The sequence below is a fragment of the Charadrius vociferus genome, unplaced genomic scaffold (assembly GCF_000708025.1).
Source record: "Charadrius vociferus isolate BGI_N301 unplaced genomic scaffold, ASM70802v2 scaffold200, whole genome shotgun sequence".
Classification (NCBI taxonomy): domain Eukaryota; kingdom Metazoa; phylum Chordata; class Aves; order Charadriiformes; family Charadriidae; genus Charadrius; species Charadrius vociferus.
In genome coordinates, this window is record NW_009646515.1 from 389,317 (window position 1) to 405,800 (window position 16,484).

A 16,484-nucleotide genomic window follows, 5' to 3' on the forward strand; every position below is an offset into this window, starting at 1 on the left:
ACAATATATTATTAGTGTTGGCTGTGTTCCTTTGGTGTCAGCTAATTCCTTTTGAAGAGAACGGTCCATCTGTGCAGAATATAAAACCCAGTGCAAACTCCTGGTTTTAAGAATTAGCACATTTTTAATATTAAAATAGAAGATAATCTGAAATTAATTTGTGCTTAAACAACATAACTGTGAATATAAACAAGCCCTGTTTTTATAATTTCTTGAGACTTTTAAAGGAAATTTACTTTCAGTTCATGGAAAATAAATCAATGAAAATGATCATATTACTTTGGCAGGAAAGTGAGTTCAACTCTACTTCTAACTATGTATATTGTGTAGTAGCATTGCAAATGGACAGCAAAAAATACCCAGTTGCTTCCAAGTATTGTCCTGAGTCCTGGATTCTCTAGTGTAACAAAACAAACACCCAACCAGGCACGCTTGAACTTCTCATCAGAATTGTTTCTAGAAATTGAGAATGTTGTTCTGGTGATAGAGGGGAGTCTGTTGGCATAGCTCCTTAATAGAGTGGTATATCAGTGTATATATATCAGTGGTATATCAGCTGTTCTGCTCCAAAATATGGATGTATCTCTGCAGTGTTAAAACAACTGGTGATGTTTAACTTCTTAGTTAAATGATTAAACATTTGGGGGTTTAAGAAATCTTTCAAGAAAGTTCTGTTTAATTGAGCAGAAATGATGTATTGTTAAAAATCATAGGTAATAGAGCTCCAGATCTGAAGCCAGTTAGTATTCACTTTCGTGATGATTTCGTAGATGTGAATTTTAACATTTAAGAAATGGATCTGCCCCTCGTCCTGTTTATCATTCTTGTTATAGCAGACTTTATCCAGTCATGACCTGACAATTGTATTTGGTGTTCTGAGTGACGTAGTTTAAACTCTTACCCTCCGTGTTATCAAAACAGTATATATTTCTATGGATTTCTTTAGACTTCCTAGCAGGTTAATTTTTCCCTCTCTTTCTTGAAGTATGTTTCTTGAATTATTTTAAAACTGATATCTTTCAGTTTTCTGAAACTGTGTAATAAACTTGGGTTTTATAATAACGTCCTTCTGTCTCAATTTCTGTACCTTATTTTTCAAATAACAGTACATAAAGCTAGTTAAACTCTTGCTGAGTTTTAGATTTATTATACTTAGCGATGATTTGTGAGAATCCATTTTTAAGAACTATGAAGGAGAAAAGTTTTCATTTGAGATTGAGTGCTTTAACAGCTGAGTTGATAGTTGATAGTTTTGGAGCTTTAAGAACAGATTTCTGTGTGAACTTTTTAATTTCTAGAATAGAAACATTTTTGTAATGACAAGGTATCACAGTTGTTTCATAATACAGTAATTAGTATTTTGGGCTGTTGTGTGTGCTGTTTTCTTCATCACTCTTTAGACTCATTCTTTGTACACTTATTTATATACCTGTCTTAACAACAGCGAGTATCAACTTGATCAGCTTGAATAACGGTGGAATTTTACTCTTATTTGTCCATGCAGAAGAAAGGTGGAAGTTTTCATTTTAAATACAGTTGCTTGACTGTTTACTTCCACTTCTTCCTTTCCTTTTTGAAGTTTGGTGGTGGTGCAATGGAAGAAGCTGGAACTCACGAGATGGGAATGGATAACCAGGATCAGCTGGATGAGCTGGTGAACAACAAGTGCAATGAATTGTCCGATACAGCGTTGCAGTATGCGCAGTCCAACTGTTACAGCCTGGAAAATACAGGCGCCTTGGAAGAAGCTGAGTATATCACGAAGAACAGAAAGCACCCGGGGTCGATGTGCTGCTCTCAAGAGTCTCGTGAGGAGACTCCTGGGAGAGAAGAAGCCCGTACCGACCCACCTGACGGCCAACAAGATCCAGAGAGTGAAAAACACAAAGAGAAAACTTTGGGTATGTTCTCTTTAGTATTTTGATTTTTAAATGGTTTTAATATTTTCATAAAATAGATATGCATTTTCTGTCTGTCTCAAGTTTACTTTGTAGCCAAAACTTGTCATCTTTAACAGGATGTTCTGAGAAAATGTGTACTTCTGCTTAGGAAAAGACAGTTCTTATTGCATATGTAAGAATCCTTCTGCTGGTAACGCTGTTCGTACAGGAACTTTAATAATAATAATGTGAATAATGTGTTAATTACTAATCAGCTTTTTTAACTTTACGGTTGTTGGATTAACTTTTAAATCTGGAGTTGTGGTGTTCAATGCTGCCAAACCAGTGCTGATATTTAAATTCCAAAGGCTTATTAAAAACACTTGTGTGAATATCCTTTATTAGCAAAACTTAACCTTTTAAACTTCACTCTTTCACATTTTTCTTTTTATCTGTGCTATTATAAATTAGAAAACAATATTTTTCGTGGTTTTAAATTTAAAGTAACTTTCTATCCAAGTTGTGTAATGGCACATAGGCAAGGCAAATTTATTCTTACTGTGATGACTTCCCATTTGTCATCTGTTAGCATTATGCAGCTATCAAACCAAAGAACAGCTTAACTCACACTAATTTCTCATGGTTCTATATTTTACTTCTAAAGACAGACTGCTTTTCTGCTGTACTTTTTCTCAATATGGTTGTTTTTCATCCAATTCATAGGAAAAGAAGTGCTGTTATTAATGAAAGCCTTGAACACACTTTCTACTCCAGAGGAAAAGCTGGCAGCTTTGTGCAAGAAGTATGCTGATCTGGTAAGTAATTTGTAAAGATAGCAGGAGTTATTCATGTGTTAATATTAACTCTGGAATGCAGGAACTTCTAATACAGGACAGTTAATGATTTTGAGTGTTTCACAGTGTTAGTAGGAAGAAAAAAAAAACCAAACAAAACCAAATGCTCAGGCTTATTATGAGTATTGCTTCAGCCAAACTTGCATGTTGTGATTTCACTTCTACATGACTGCCTAAATCCAAAGAAAAAATAGGTTATGATAACTTTTTGATAACTTGGTGCTGAAGCATAACATTAGGATTAACAGAAAAGCTAAGAGTTTCTTTTGGGAGTAATTATTTTCTTAGTTTTTGTCTGTTGATAATGCTTTTGTGCTAGCATTTTATAATTTATACCCTTTAGGGTAAAGGGAAAGAACATACTGTGATAATGAGATTGGAAAAAAAAGAGGGTCAGTTATACTTAACTCTTTAGAGATTTTTTGGGGGGGTAGGGGAATTTGGAAAGATCTAGTTTTAATTTTGCTATGTGCTTTCTGATCATGCAAAGGAATGGATAGAAAAATATACATTTCTTCAGTAAAAAAGGCAAAATGTTAGCATTAATTTTAAAGTGTATTCTGACCCCAAGAAAGAGAAATGATATTTTATTCTATAAATTAATTGATGGCAAAATTGGGGGGGGGGAAGGCTCATACACTGACTTTTCAGAATGTGCCTAGAGACAAAAATGCTTAATTTGCTCATCTTGAGACAGGGACAGACAAGAATGGAAAGACTAGAAATACTCTGTATGTGTTTTCCCACCTATTTGTAGATATAAAATGAATGCAAAACTGAAGAGATAACAATGTCTTGGGGAAAAGCATGTTTGCATTCTGTAGATGTCAAGTGTATTATATATATGAAAATGTTTATGAAAATGACATAACAGCTACACAGTATGGCATAACTCTTATGAAATAAATTTATTTTTCCTTTGATATTAATGTCTCGAGCTTTGAGGATGAGCTGGCAGGTAGTCTTTTTACTCACAAGAGGCAATACTAATTACTAAGAATAGATTTAGATTAGTTCTGTTTCAGAAATCCTGAGTCCTCCTTGGAGGTCTGTTATGTTTTTGTTTTTTTTTTTCCCTTGTGCTTTCTCCTGCATGATCTTGTTCTCGAGTCAATTTCCTTCAAAACCAGCAGCTTCTCTAAGAAGTCACTTTCATTTAAATGAGCAACAATACTTCCAAAGTGCAACTCGGGAATGGGGAGCCCACCTAAAAATAAGCTTTGATAATGTAAGAGAAGTACAGTAAATGAGTTAGCTCTTATAAGCAATTGCTTGTGCATGTCTATTAGAAAAGTCTATTTGAGTGAACAGCTCCTATGTCAGATCAGTGGTGATCATTATGGCCTGCATGAGGAGCTAGGTTGGCATGAATTCCTTGCTTCTGCAGAAAGAAAACAGTCTGCACCATCTTCACTTGACTTTTCTTGTTGAAGGACAGATCTCAAAACAATTAGGTAACAACTAGACCAAATGAATTGCAATTTCCTTCAAGAGGCTTGGCAATCAGGAGAGATGTGTTGACATTATGTTTTTTCCCCTGCCAGGAGAGGATCTGTAGTCTACAGGTAGAGTAAGCGTTCACAGTCCACGGATATTCACCATTCTAGAAAACCCGTTGCTTTCCCTGTGATGTTCAGAACTGCTGGGGAGTTGGGTGGGAGCTTACCCGGGTGTAACAGTGGCTCTGTTTTAGCTGAGTGAGTCTTAAAAGGTACTCTGCTCCCCTTAGAAAGTTTAGGTTGGATCTGGTTGTGTTCCTTTTAAGATACATTCTTTTTTTCATGATGGTGGTGGTGAACCACTGGCATAGGTGTCAGCTTTAATGCCAGCAGAGGTTTGAACTGTTTATGACAGTGCACCTACAATGCTTTTTTTCTTTTTTTAAAGATTCATCATCTTTAAAGCTCACTGTCAGGTTTTTCAGTGGTGTCTCATGAAAAGGACTGTACAATAAAGGTAGGAATGCCTCTCTCCTGGCAAAAGATCTTCCACAATTTTTTTCCTAATTTGGAATCTATCAGGAGATCAATTTGTGATGCAGAATAGTTTGCATCCTTGGTGATGTCTCACACTGGTGTAGTTTTACGGGCCTGAAGTTTCATAGGTATGCAAACAGCACAGCCACTTGAAGTGTTTTTATGGCCACCCAAGAAAAGGGCTTTTTATGTCTGGATATCAAATACTTCCTTAACATTCCTTTTCTCTGAACTAGATTAAATGTACATTTAATTTACTGTTGTCATGGAAGTCCTTAACTTTATTTATTCTTTCTTCTGTGCTTCAGCATTATTTTGAGCTCTTTCAGAAAACCAGCATTGTTTTCTTCTCTGTCATGATGATGTTCCTTGTTGCCAGCCTTCTTTTCCTGTGGTGTCCTGAGGCTGAGGCACTATCTAATAAGGAGCAATGTTGCACATAACATTGTTACCTTCTTTGCAATAGAACGGACTCTATATAAGATGGTTTCTCGGGGAGCCCAAAAAATCGTGTACAATGGAACTTACTCTCAACTAGATATTAACTCAAGAAACTTCTATGCACTTCATAGAATAGGTTTTGAAGTCAGCACTGTATACAAAGTTTAATGCTGTCATCTATGATCTAAACAGCCTAAAGGAAATAAAATAAAAGTTTTGCTTCAAATGGTTGAGACTACAGATCTCTTAAGTCATCAAAGTCTGGGCTGTGCAGCTTTAATAGTATTTGACTTGATTTGTCAGGGCTGCTAGTTGTATCTGTTCCTTTCTGAAATACCTTAGCATTTTAAAAACTTGTATAAATTACTGCTTCCTTTGGTAGGAGCTCCTGCTGACAAGACAGAACTCTGTACACAGTCATGTGGGGTTTTCTTTTTTGGTAGTAAAAATAAGGCATGTTGGATAAACAGCTGTGTGTACCTTACAGATGAGTGGAAGAAGTTGTGACTTGTTGAGAAGCCAGTGTTAGTCAGCTTGTCACATCCTCCTTTCTTAAGGCTAGTCCTATAGCTGTAGCTGAATACAACCTGATAGCCCATGGTCGACAGGTCCGTGGTCCCTGTTCCTCAAAGGCAAATGTTTGTTAAGTTGCAATTTGTATATTTTCATCTTGTGTCCTTACACATTTTGAATTGTCTGTAAGATGATGGGAATTTCTCTTTAAGATCAACGTGGGGATCGTAATGAAATTATTGAGTTCCTTGCTTTCATCTGAAATGTTTAAAAGTTTGTTCAGTCTGCTCATCTAGATGCATAAAGATAGTTTCACCTATGTTTGGTTAATAAATATACTCTCTAACGTTAGTTGGAGGAGAGCCGGAATGTTCAAAAGCAGATGAAGATACTGCAGAAGAAGCAAGCACAAGTTGTGAAGGAGAAAGTCCACTTGCAGAGTGAGCATGGCAAGGCCATTTTGGCACGTAGCAAACTGGAATCTCTGTGTCGGGAGCTTCAGCGTCATAACAAGACTTTGAAGGTTAGTTTATTTTACATAAATTACAGTGCCAGTAGTGGTGGAAATCTTACTGATTATTGCTTAAAATCAGGACTGTTGCTTTTTACTTTCCACTTTGTCCATTACCTGTACCTGCCTTCTGCAGGTACATGTGGCATGTGACATAAGTGTACCTGATTTTAAGGTAAAGAATATGGGGATAGTTCAACTGGATAGTTCAACTGGCTAATTTTTTTCCCTCTGAAACTGGTTCATAGATCATATTACTTGCAGTATGTGATCTTGCCATGTTTGTTTCTGGGAGCAGTGCTGATGACAGTTGGAAAAAATAGCACAAGTGAAATAACAGCAGTGTGAAATGGCAGGGTATCAAAAAAGGCTTAATTCTGTCAGAATGTAATGAATGGGAATGAAATGGAAGAAAGCCAAGAGGTTCTTATCTGCGATCACTGTAGGAAATGTCATTAATTTCATCAGTGCTGTTTCTAACATCTGGGTAATTCTTATGCTTGCAAAGGTATTCATGTAGCATCTTATAATACCAGCGCCTATGTATTGTTGGTGGTGGTAAGGACGATGCTCTAAAAGTTTTGGAATTTCTAGATTCTTCGTTCCATGCACTTTGTATGGGTAGTCAGCATAGCATATCATGATTGTCGCTTATATTAACTCTAGCGCTATAGAACTTGAAACTGTACGTAAGTAAATTATTACCATTGTTTCTGACTCAAAAAATACGAAAAAAGTGCATGGTTTTGCTTGAACACATTAATATTTTCTCATAAAAGGAAGACAACATGCGGCAAGCGCGTGAATATGAAGAAAAACGGAAAGAAGGAACTGCACACTTCCAGATTACGCTGAATGAGATTCAGGCTCAACTGGAACAGCATGATATGCATAATGCCAAGCTCCGTCAGGAAAATATTGAACTGGGGGAAAAACTGAAGAAACTCATTGAGCAGTATGCATTGCGAGAAGAGGTGCTTACGTTATGCTTTTAATGGGATTCTGTTAGTTCTTTGACTGTAAGGATCAGATAATTATTTAAAGGGGAAGAAAAAACCATAATACTTTAGACCCATTGTGTGTATATATATTTTAAGTTATTCTTTTTACCTCACTACGGTGAAAAATTAAGTAGCTGTTTGGCACACTAGCTGCCTTTCCTGTCTGGTTTTGCATATGTAGATTCAAGATGTATTGAAAAAAAAATCTTCACAGTGAAAGCAGTCAAATAGAAATAAGTTGTCCAGAGATTGTGGAATCTGTCTTGAGAGGTATTCAGAACTCAACTGGGCACAGTGTGAGCAACCTGATCAGACTTTGAAGTTGAACCTAGTTTGAGAGGACTAAATGGTGTCCAAAGGTTATTTCTGATATAAATATGTATTAATATTTGAAGTTCTTCTGAATTATAATTTCACAGTATAATGGGAGGGGGTATATGAGTTATTCTCTATCTTACTTGTTTTGGTTCATTAAGGTTGGGGGGTTTTGGCAAGCTCCTTTGTGTATGTAGCTCTTCTTGTTGGCGTAGAATCAAAATAAGCTATCGCGCTTTAAGAATATATTTGGACTGGTGTCATGGAAATGACTGTATTTTAGGGCTAACTGAGCTGGCTTTAATTGGCACCAGTATGTGAGCTAGCCAGTTTAAACTACAGTAATGGAAAACAGCCAATTCTCCTTGTCAGAGAACTGAGCTTCAAGGAGTTCTACAGCTCAGTTAGTTGGCATAGGTTTGGAATATTATTTCTCAACTGGTTTGTTCTTTTTTTTTAAATCTGGATCAGTTAGAAAGCTCTCTGTAGACTCCAGTTCTTCAGTTTTTGCAGTCATGGAATATTTGTATTTTGGGGAAGAAAAAGGTAGGAAGCTGCCTTGTGCTACTTTACGGATGGAAGACTGCAAAACTCAATGGTTTGTGGAATTCCATCAGTCAAATAAACTGTCATTGCAAATCTTGCTCGTTTTGAGCTTTTTTTAATGATGAGGAGTAGAGCTTTTAGATGTAACAAAGTACAATTAGGATTAGAGGTAGATACACCAACTTCAGAAGAAAGGATGTACATTACTTGTTACAGGATTTTTGAAATGCCTGGTGTGAAGTGACTGACAGTATTGTACTGATTTAAAATGTGCATCTGGCTTCTGTGAAAGAAAACAACTGTGTAGCTATAATGTATGGCAATAACGGGAGGAGAAAAAAGCATGTAAAAGTCTTCTGCTGTTTTTTCTTTGGCATGAAACTTCTAAACAATATACATTCCCCCATACACCTACGCTTACCTTAATTGACTAGTGCACTGTTTATATTTGACTAATAGGATTTTCTTTCTTCCTCTAGCATATTGATAAAGTGTTCAAACATAAAGAACTGCAGCAGCAACTTGTGGATGCCAAACTTCAGCAAACTACCCATCTTATTAAAGAAGCAGAGGAAAAACATCAGCGAGAAAGGGAGTTTGTAAGTGAATTCTGTGTGTGTTAAGAGAAATAAAATCCACCAAAATGGATTTTTCATGATATAAGGCAAAATGAGAGGACTGTCTTTTGAAAGTTAGGCTAGATTTCAACATCAAGACTGAGATTTGTTTTGTATATGTGTATATGATGCCTACAGTGTTAATATCCATATTCACAGGCAAGCATTGTTACTGTTTGCATTTTCTCAGCAAATGTGCTAGATACCATTTAGATTTTTCTTAGACTAGGAAATACCTTGACCTGAAATACCAAAGGTACTTTCTTGCTGTCTTGTAGTTGTAACTTCTGGTTTTATGCTATAAGAAATAACAAAAGCAGAATAAGGTATATGCTCTTCTAACTTTCTGCCCCCAAAACTATGCCTGATGTTTTATTTGTATGTTGATAATCAACCATTTACTTGCAGGCTTCCAAGAAGTTAGCTTCTAATTTAAAAATAATACTTAAGTCAAGATTTCTTTTATGCTCTTTATGTATATGTAAGTTATACAGGAAAAGCAAGGCTTTTGCCTAGAATCTTAAAATGATCATCCAGTGTTGGCTTGTTCTGTATTATGAAAACATAGTTTTGGAATCATAAGCTGACAAAAATCTCTTCAAAGATGAATCTGTAAAATGGTGTCAACTTGAAGCAAAATTGAACTAGTTTGTAAAGGTGGTACTAGTGACTGGAAAATAAATTAGAGAGGTTACAAAACAGGTATAAATTACATACAGTTCTTTAATGAACTACCCATATAGGTATAGTGGTTCAAACTTGCTACAGAAATAGAAACATTGACTCATGCTGCCAATTAGAAAAATGTCTCAATAGAAATAATTTCTGCATGCCAGCACATGCTTTAAATAGTGTTTATGAAAGTATAGTCTAGTAATGAAAAACCTATGTGAGCAAACATGGTTGAATGGCCCTTAGGTGATGTTAACCTCTGTTCGTTTTTCATCATAGATCAAGTTCTTTAAGCCATTCTTAGAAGTACTTTCTTAATTATGTGGCTTTCTGCATATTTTTTTTAGCTGCTAAAAGAAGCTACTGAGTCCAGACACAAATGTGAACAGATGAAGCAACAGGAAGCTCAGCTGAAGCAGCAGGTATATATATTTTTTTTTTTTAATGGAGTGCTCTTCAGTAACAGTTGTTCTGAAAAGAAAGTACCGAGAGATTTGTGATAGTAGTGAACTACATGTTATGATTGATCAGATGCAATATACTACTTGTGAAAAGCACTTGGTATTTTTAATGAAGTCTTAAATTTAATTTCCAGTTAGTAACTCTTCAATAGTGCAGTGTAAATTGTAAAGACTTGACATTTTGTACTTGCTGTTTAATATATCTGGAGAGTACTGTTGCTGGAAGGTGCTAAACATTGAATTGCTGGAGTTAGTATCCTTTTAAATTAATGGTGTTAATATTACAAATAATAGAATATGTGAAAGCTTAAGAATCTGTTCACTGTGGCTACTTCTTTACCATTCCTTGGCTTCTCTGAAACTGTGGTTCTCTCTTTCAAAGGTATTTTTATCTTTTTATAGCTGTTCAGGACCAGAGAGGCCTTTGAGACTATAAGGAGTTGGGTGGGGATTTTTACCCATGCAGGTTTTAGAATTTGGTCCTTACTGTTTCCATCCCATCCTGTTGCGGGGGACTGGGAGCAAGCAGTGTCATGTTTATCGTTGTTACTGAGGCTGTCCTTGTTTCAGCTGGGATAGAGTTAATATTTTTTTTCCTAGTAGCTGCTGTGTTTGGATTTAGTATGAGAATAATTTGATAACGCATACTGGTTTTAGTTGTTGCGAAGTGATGTTTACATTAGTCAAGGACTAATGTAGCTGAGAGGGAGCATAGACAGGATAAGCTGGCCAAAGGAATATTCCATACCATAGACATCATGCTCAGTGTATAGATGGAGGTTGGCCAGGGGGCAGGAATCTGGGATCACAGCTCAGGATGGGCTGGGCAACCGATCATCGGGTGGTGAACAATTGTATTGCATCATTTTTTTTTATATTGTTTTACCATTAATAATATTATTGTTATTTTCCTCTTCTGTTACTGTTCTATTAAACTGTCTTTATCTCAAAGCAGGAGGGGGCGGGGGGTTCCCTTTCCCCTCCTTTTCTCCCTCTTCTCCCTACCCTACTGGGGCTGGAGGAGTGAGCAAGCAGCTGCGTGGTCCTAGTTGTTGGCTGGGGTTAAACCATGACAGAGACTTAGTAACCTAAAACTGAGTGACTATGTCCACAAACAATTACTATCTTCAAATTGGTTTCTTGCTGTAAATACTACACCAAAATCCTCTGAGTGGAGAGATGGTCTCCAGTTTTTGTGCTGTGGTTCTGCGTCACCTGCAGTCATTGGCTGCACGTGAGCTCAGCACGTAAGGGAAATTATAGGTTAAGCTAACATAGCATCTGAGAAGCAGTAGCTATTCCTTTTATTGTATACCTCTTACTGCTTCAGTTTTGTGAGGTTTTGTGTTAAGTCTCTTTGCAAGCTCTGTTTCATGTCTCTCTTTCCATGCTTAGGGTACCTAATCCTTTTCCAGGTATTCCAACAGTTACACACACACTCTTTAATTGTATATGTGTAGTTAAATGTAATCCTACACACACACACACACACCCCCCAATGTTCAGTGACTTGGAATCATTAATGTCCAGATTCTCCCAAGTAGTTTTTTGCCACACTTAGACTTTTATGATTTTTTTTTTCAAGTTGGTTACCCTTTATTTAAAATCCCACTGCCTTTTTGTTATGCTTTTTAATAGTAACAATGGGTATGGTTTGTGGTTTCCTGGGGCCAACAGATTTTTTTGTAGAATAAGTTGAGCTAGAAAGTTCACTCACAATAATGGCAGAGAGTCATGATCCACTGTTGACAAGGTAGGCTAATTCCTGTTATGAAACTTCCTCTATTATTAGAGGAAAATACAATATTTCTGTGCTCTGAATTGAATTGTCCTGCAACCCGCAATATAAGAATTGAGAGAACTGATTACTCTTCAGGTAGAGTAAGAAGTTCCTAGTAAATGGTCATGTATTCTCAAACATCAACAGCAAATCACAACATTGGTAGTATAAATTGTTTTGATAAGAAGCATAACCTAATATGTTTTTTGTGGAAAAACTATGTTAATTAAGATGTTTTGCAGTTCCTTCTTGATGATTAGCTTTGTGGTGCAGGGCAAGAAAATTTTCTGTCATCAAATGTTAATGCCCTTCACTTGTTTAAAAAGTAATCCTTTTCATTATTAAATGTATTCCTTGTCAATATTCTCCTTCTATGATTTTTGATCACTAAGCAGATTTCACAGGTTGTGAATATCTATTTTGATTCCTGGAATCAATCATGGGGGTTTTTTTTGTCCCAGCCCCAATTGTTTTTTAACTTTGGCTGGTTAAGGTAGAAAGGTAGGTCTTGTCTTTTCTAAGTTTAATTTCACTAACCATGTACTGAATTTCTGTATATTAAATATCACAGATATTTGGTTGTTTTTATTTTTTTTAGTGGTGAGGCAAAAATGAGATCATGATGAACTGTGGTGTCTTCCAAAATTTTATTAAACATGTTTTTCTTTAGAATATATTGCTGTTCTATAAACATAGAACTCTCCTTTCGTATATAATTTCAGTAGCATATTTTCAGACATGCATGCTCCTCAGATGGAAACCATAGGATAGTATAAAAAAGATAAAAAGAAGTTCATCTTCTGCTATTTTAATTTTCCCTTGTACCTTTATTTTTTGTATTTATATACGGCTGTTCAGATAAATGTTCCTGCCTCTTTCCCAACAGCTTTCTCTTTACATGGATAAGTTTGAAGAATTCCAGACCACCATGGCAAAAAGTAATGAACTTTTTACAACCTTCAGGCAAGAAATGGAGAAGGTACTTAAAGGGTTACTTAGTTTCATGAAAAGTAATATAAAAATGTGTGATCTCAGTGGAGTGCATTTTAGATTTTACAACAGTGTTTGCCTTCTGAAAATACACGGAGTATTTTGACATTTAATTTGGATCATAAGATCGGGCATAAGCATTTGTCATATGGAAGAGAAATGTAATTTTTTTTGTTTTTTGACATACTTGCATAATGGCTAAATCCTAATTTCTGTGTTTTATCAGAGGTATACAATACTTATTGGTCTTTTTGGCTGTGCTTATGTTTTAAAACTTATTTTCATGGAGCTTTTTATTAGTTGTACTTGAAGGTTTCTAGTCTGTTTCTTTTAACAATCAATCTTGTTTTCTTTGAATGTGGAATCTGCGTTTGTGGGGTTGATTTTGTCCAGAAAGACTTTTCTGTAAAATAACGTGTTCAAACCGGACTTGGAAAGTAACACTACTTTCCACGTGTTGCAACGCAGGCCAGAAAATTAAGTCTTCTATTTATGTTTTGTAGATGACGAAGAAGATTAAGAAGCTGGAAAAGGAAACCATAGTGTGGCGTACAAAATGGGAAAACAACAACAAGGCTCTTCTGCAAATGGCTGAAGAGGTAATTATCTTTTAAACAGCAGTATGGCTAAATTAGAGTCTGTGTCCTAGAGAACGTCATTCAGTTTTAGAGAATTGGAAATAATACGCAGTAGCCTCTTGGATTGCCTGCCTTATGTTTTCTGTTGTGTAAGTGGTACTGTTCTCGGACATGGAAACTAAAAAGCTGCTATATAAACCTAAACTCATGATGCACAAAAAAATCAACCTCATCTTTCCTTGCTTACTGTTTAATTGGTGGGATAATGTGTATGAAATTGCACAAGCTGAATGAACTGAATGTATTTTAATATGCTGAGCAAAGTTCAATCAGTGCTGCAATAGAAATCTATTTTAAATATACAGGACTGATATGAAGGAAACAACCCATGTGTAAGAGATCAATTACTTTTCTGCAATGCTGCTGCTTTTGAGGCCACGAGGTGCCATTACTTAATTGTAGAGAGGAGCTAAAACAATTTTCACACGGGCCATAGGCATACAGTTCTGCCTATACTATCTAATGTCTCGTTCAAGTCTATTAGGTATGATCTTGCAAAACCATGCTAGGTCATACAGGTTCTGTGATAGTACTGCTTACCTTTCTCTGTCCTTGTAAGGAGCTAGTTAGAAGAGCCATGAGTATGATACCTTCTGACCCGGATTCTGCTGCTGGATTGTAGATTTCCCACTGGTATGCCCTTCTGCTCCCTTTAGTTGCCATTTTTTGGGTTGTAATTGACTGCTTTATGGGTCTTCATATCAGAAACCTCTCTGATGCTCAGCCCTCACTTACAATTAGCCTTATGTAGTTATATAGTTCTCATGGCTTGTTTCTAAAGGTGCCTGTTGCCACTCCAGCTTAGACCATCTGAAGTGTAGTGGTCAAGTATGCTGAGCAAATTTACTCTAGTGCAGCTGGAATTTGACCTGCTAGATTAATTAAGACGTAATATTCAGGATTAAAGTAGTGGTGATTCTTTAAGGAAGAAAAATGAGTTGGATCACAGAGCTTTTATTTTCTTTTGTCCTTCAGAAAACAGTAAGAGATAAAGAATACAAGGGCTTTCAAATAAAACTGGAGCGTTTGGAGAAGCTATGCAGGGCTCTTCAGACAGAAAGGAATGAGCTGAATGAGAAGGTGGAAGTCCTTAAGGAGCAGGTTTCTCTCAGAGAAGCAGATGTGGATCTAGCTGTGCAGGTGTTGCAGTCCTGCACACTCAATTTCCACGAGGAGCTGGGAACTCCCACTGACACGGAACCAGGAATCCAACCTGATGTGGAATCATGTGCGGCAAATAATTCTGAAAAGACTGTCTCAACAAGTCCTGTTCCTGGCAGTGAATCTGTAGACTAAAATGAAGTGTAAACACTGTATTGAGAGATATATTTTGTGTATAACTTTCTCTGTTGGTGGTAACTATTTGGTTTTGTGGTGAAAATTTTCTTACTTTTTCTACCATATCTGTATTTTCTTAGAACTACTGGACTTATGTGGTACAGGAAGCTGCATAGCAGCTTTAAATAGCTTAAACTATAAATTTTCCACAACTGTGTTGCACATCTGCCTCATTTTTTAAAAGAAAATATTTTTCCATAAAAGGATGCATGTGCGTTTCCTCCCCACAACACAAATCACTGTCATGGAAGACCGTGTACAGATACAACATCGTTCTGGGGAAAATAGTGACAGCGTGTCACTTCATTGGTTTAAAGAACAGCATTCTGGTTTCATTCATTGATTTGACACTCAGTATACTAAAAATTACCAATTTTTCCAGTAAATTTATCTACATAAGGATGTCTAATGGCCAGTAAAAGTCAGCTTTCCCCTCTAGTCTGTTTTCGTATACATGAATGCAAAAGTAAAGGTCCAGAATATAGTAAAAGATATGTTTAAAGGGTTTTATGTACTTTGTGGTATGAAAAAAACAGCTTTGAAATCCATTAATTTGCAGCTGGTGAAACAGGGTGTACAGCTTTTTGCAGACTTCTCAGGGTTGTGTTGTAAAGGTTAGTTTGGACTATTTGCCCTACCTGTGAACATGTTAAATATAAATGTGTGAGAAAATGTGCAGCAACGTTACCGAGTGGAATTTTGCAGTTGTGTTGCAGATTGCACAGGTGTTGGTCACGTTCTTCCCTCTCAGCTGCAGTGTGTCCATCACATGGTTATACTGACTGGAGAAATCCATTACTGTCTAGACAAATCTCTGGATTATCTGAAGGGCTGGAAAATAGACATTTACTGCTGTAGGTGTGGAAGACGCGAGTGTGTGGCATACGGGCTTTCTCTAATAGCCTTGTATGCATTGTATTTAAGCGTTAGTTAAGCATATAGTGGTTATAATTGAACATGTAGATTGAAATACTTCTGAAGTACAACGTGGAATTTCTTGCACATTCAGCCTTGAAGCTGTACCAGTTGGCAGAGTGCCTTCCCAGTTAGGTTATCTGGTAAAGATGGTACTTCAGATTCTTACAGTGACATACCACAAGCAAAGCTCCCTTCTTAACCGTAAACCACATAGTCTCTTCCTAGAAAAATTGATATCAGCATTTTGACTTCTTTTCCTGAGAGAAACTAGGACCAACATTTATTTTTTGGCAAGACAATGTGTGAAGTAACTACAAGTTACCCTTAACTTCAGTTCCCATGTACTTACTTTCTAGTTTTGATTGCTCTCATTTTAAGAAATACAAACATGTGTAGCCTTTTCTGGTACTTAAAGTTCTTTGCACTTACTTGGGAGGGGATTTCTGAATCGAGCACATCTCTCAATGAGCTTCCCACCCTCATTGCCCTTGACAGTTTAGTGGCTAAATTACTTGAATGTTCAGGCTGCACTGAGCTCCTGATCCTTTTCCTGTAGTGATGTACATTGAAATAATGTAGCTGTCTCTGAAAGAGAGTAAGGTTAAGTAAGGCCTGATAAATGTGTTTTAGCTCATACCACTGAGAGGAACTGTGCAAAACTGACATTTCTGGAATGGTGGAGCACAGGGGAAGCTGGCCATCTTTCTCCTAGATTTGCACGGGTCTTGTGTTCGTGGCCCAAGCACAATACAGGAATGAAAAGAAGGTAGCAATGAGTAGTCAGTCAGGTTAGACTCAGAGCTTTGAAATGTTAAACATGCTAACCATATGGCATAAAAAAAATACTGGAAAGAAGTATTTCAGACTTGCTTTTCAAAGGACTTGCTTTGTAGAATCAAGCTGTTTAAAAAGAGTTGTTGCAAGAACTGGTTTTCGGCTAAGACTAAGCACGAAGTAATTTTCCTGAGGAAAAGTGAAAAATGATGTACCTGATGCATCATACCCTTGGCAAGGTAGGACGTGCCGTTTTCTA

The 16,484-nt window shown here is 36.6% G+C and overlaps 1 protein-coding gene across 1 annotated transcript; it reads left to right on the forward strand.

Moving 5' to 3' along the window:
• The first annotated feature begins 1,594 nt into the window (after positions 1-1,594).
• TXLNG (taxilin gamma) lies at positions 1,595-14,691 on the forward strand. Its single transcript, XM_009884686.1, has 9 exons — positions 1,595-1,901; positions 2,604-2,695; positions 6,017-6,187; positions 6,955-7,149; positions 8,517-8,636; positions 9,674-9,748; positions 12,454-12,546; positions 13,061-13,156; positions 14,171-14,691. Exons 1-9 carry the CDS (start codon positions 1,595-1,597, stop codon positions 14,489-14,491), a joined length of 1,470 nt encoding a protein of 489 aa, XP_009882988.1. The 3' UTR covers positions 14,492-14,691.
• The last annotated feature ends 1,793 nt before the right edge of the window (positions 14,692-16,484 follow it).

Coding starts and splice junctions, on each gene's coding strand:
- TXLNG (XM_009884686.1), top strand. CDS start 1,595: ATGGAAGAAGCTGGAACTCACGAGATGGGAATGGATAACCAGGATCAG. Junction 6,188..6,954: donor GTCATAACAAGACTTTGAAG/GTTAGTTTATTT, acceptor TTCTCATAAAAG/GAAGACAACATGCGGCAAGC. Junction 8,637..9,673: donor ATCAGCGAGAAAGGGAGTTT/GTAAGTGAATTC, acceptor TATTTTTTTTAG/CTGCTAAAAGAAGCTACTGA.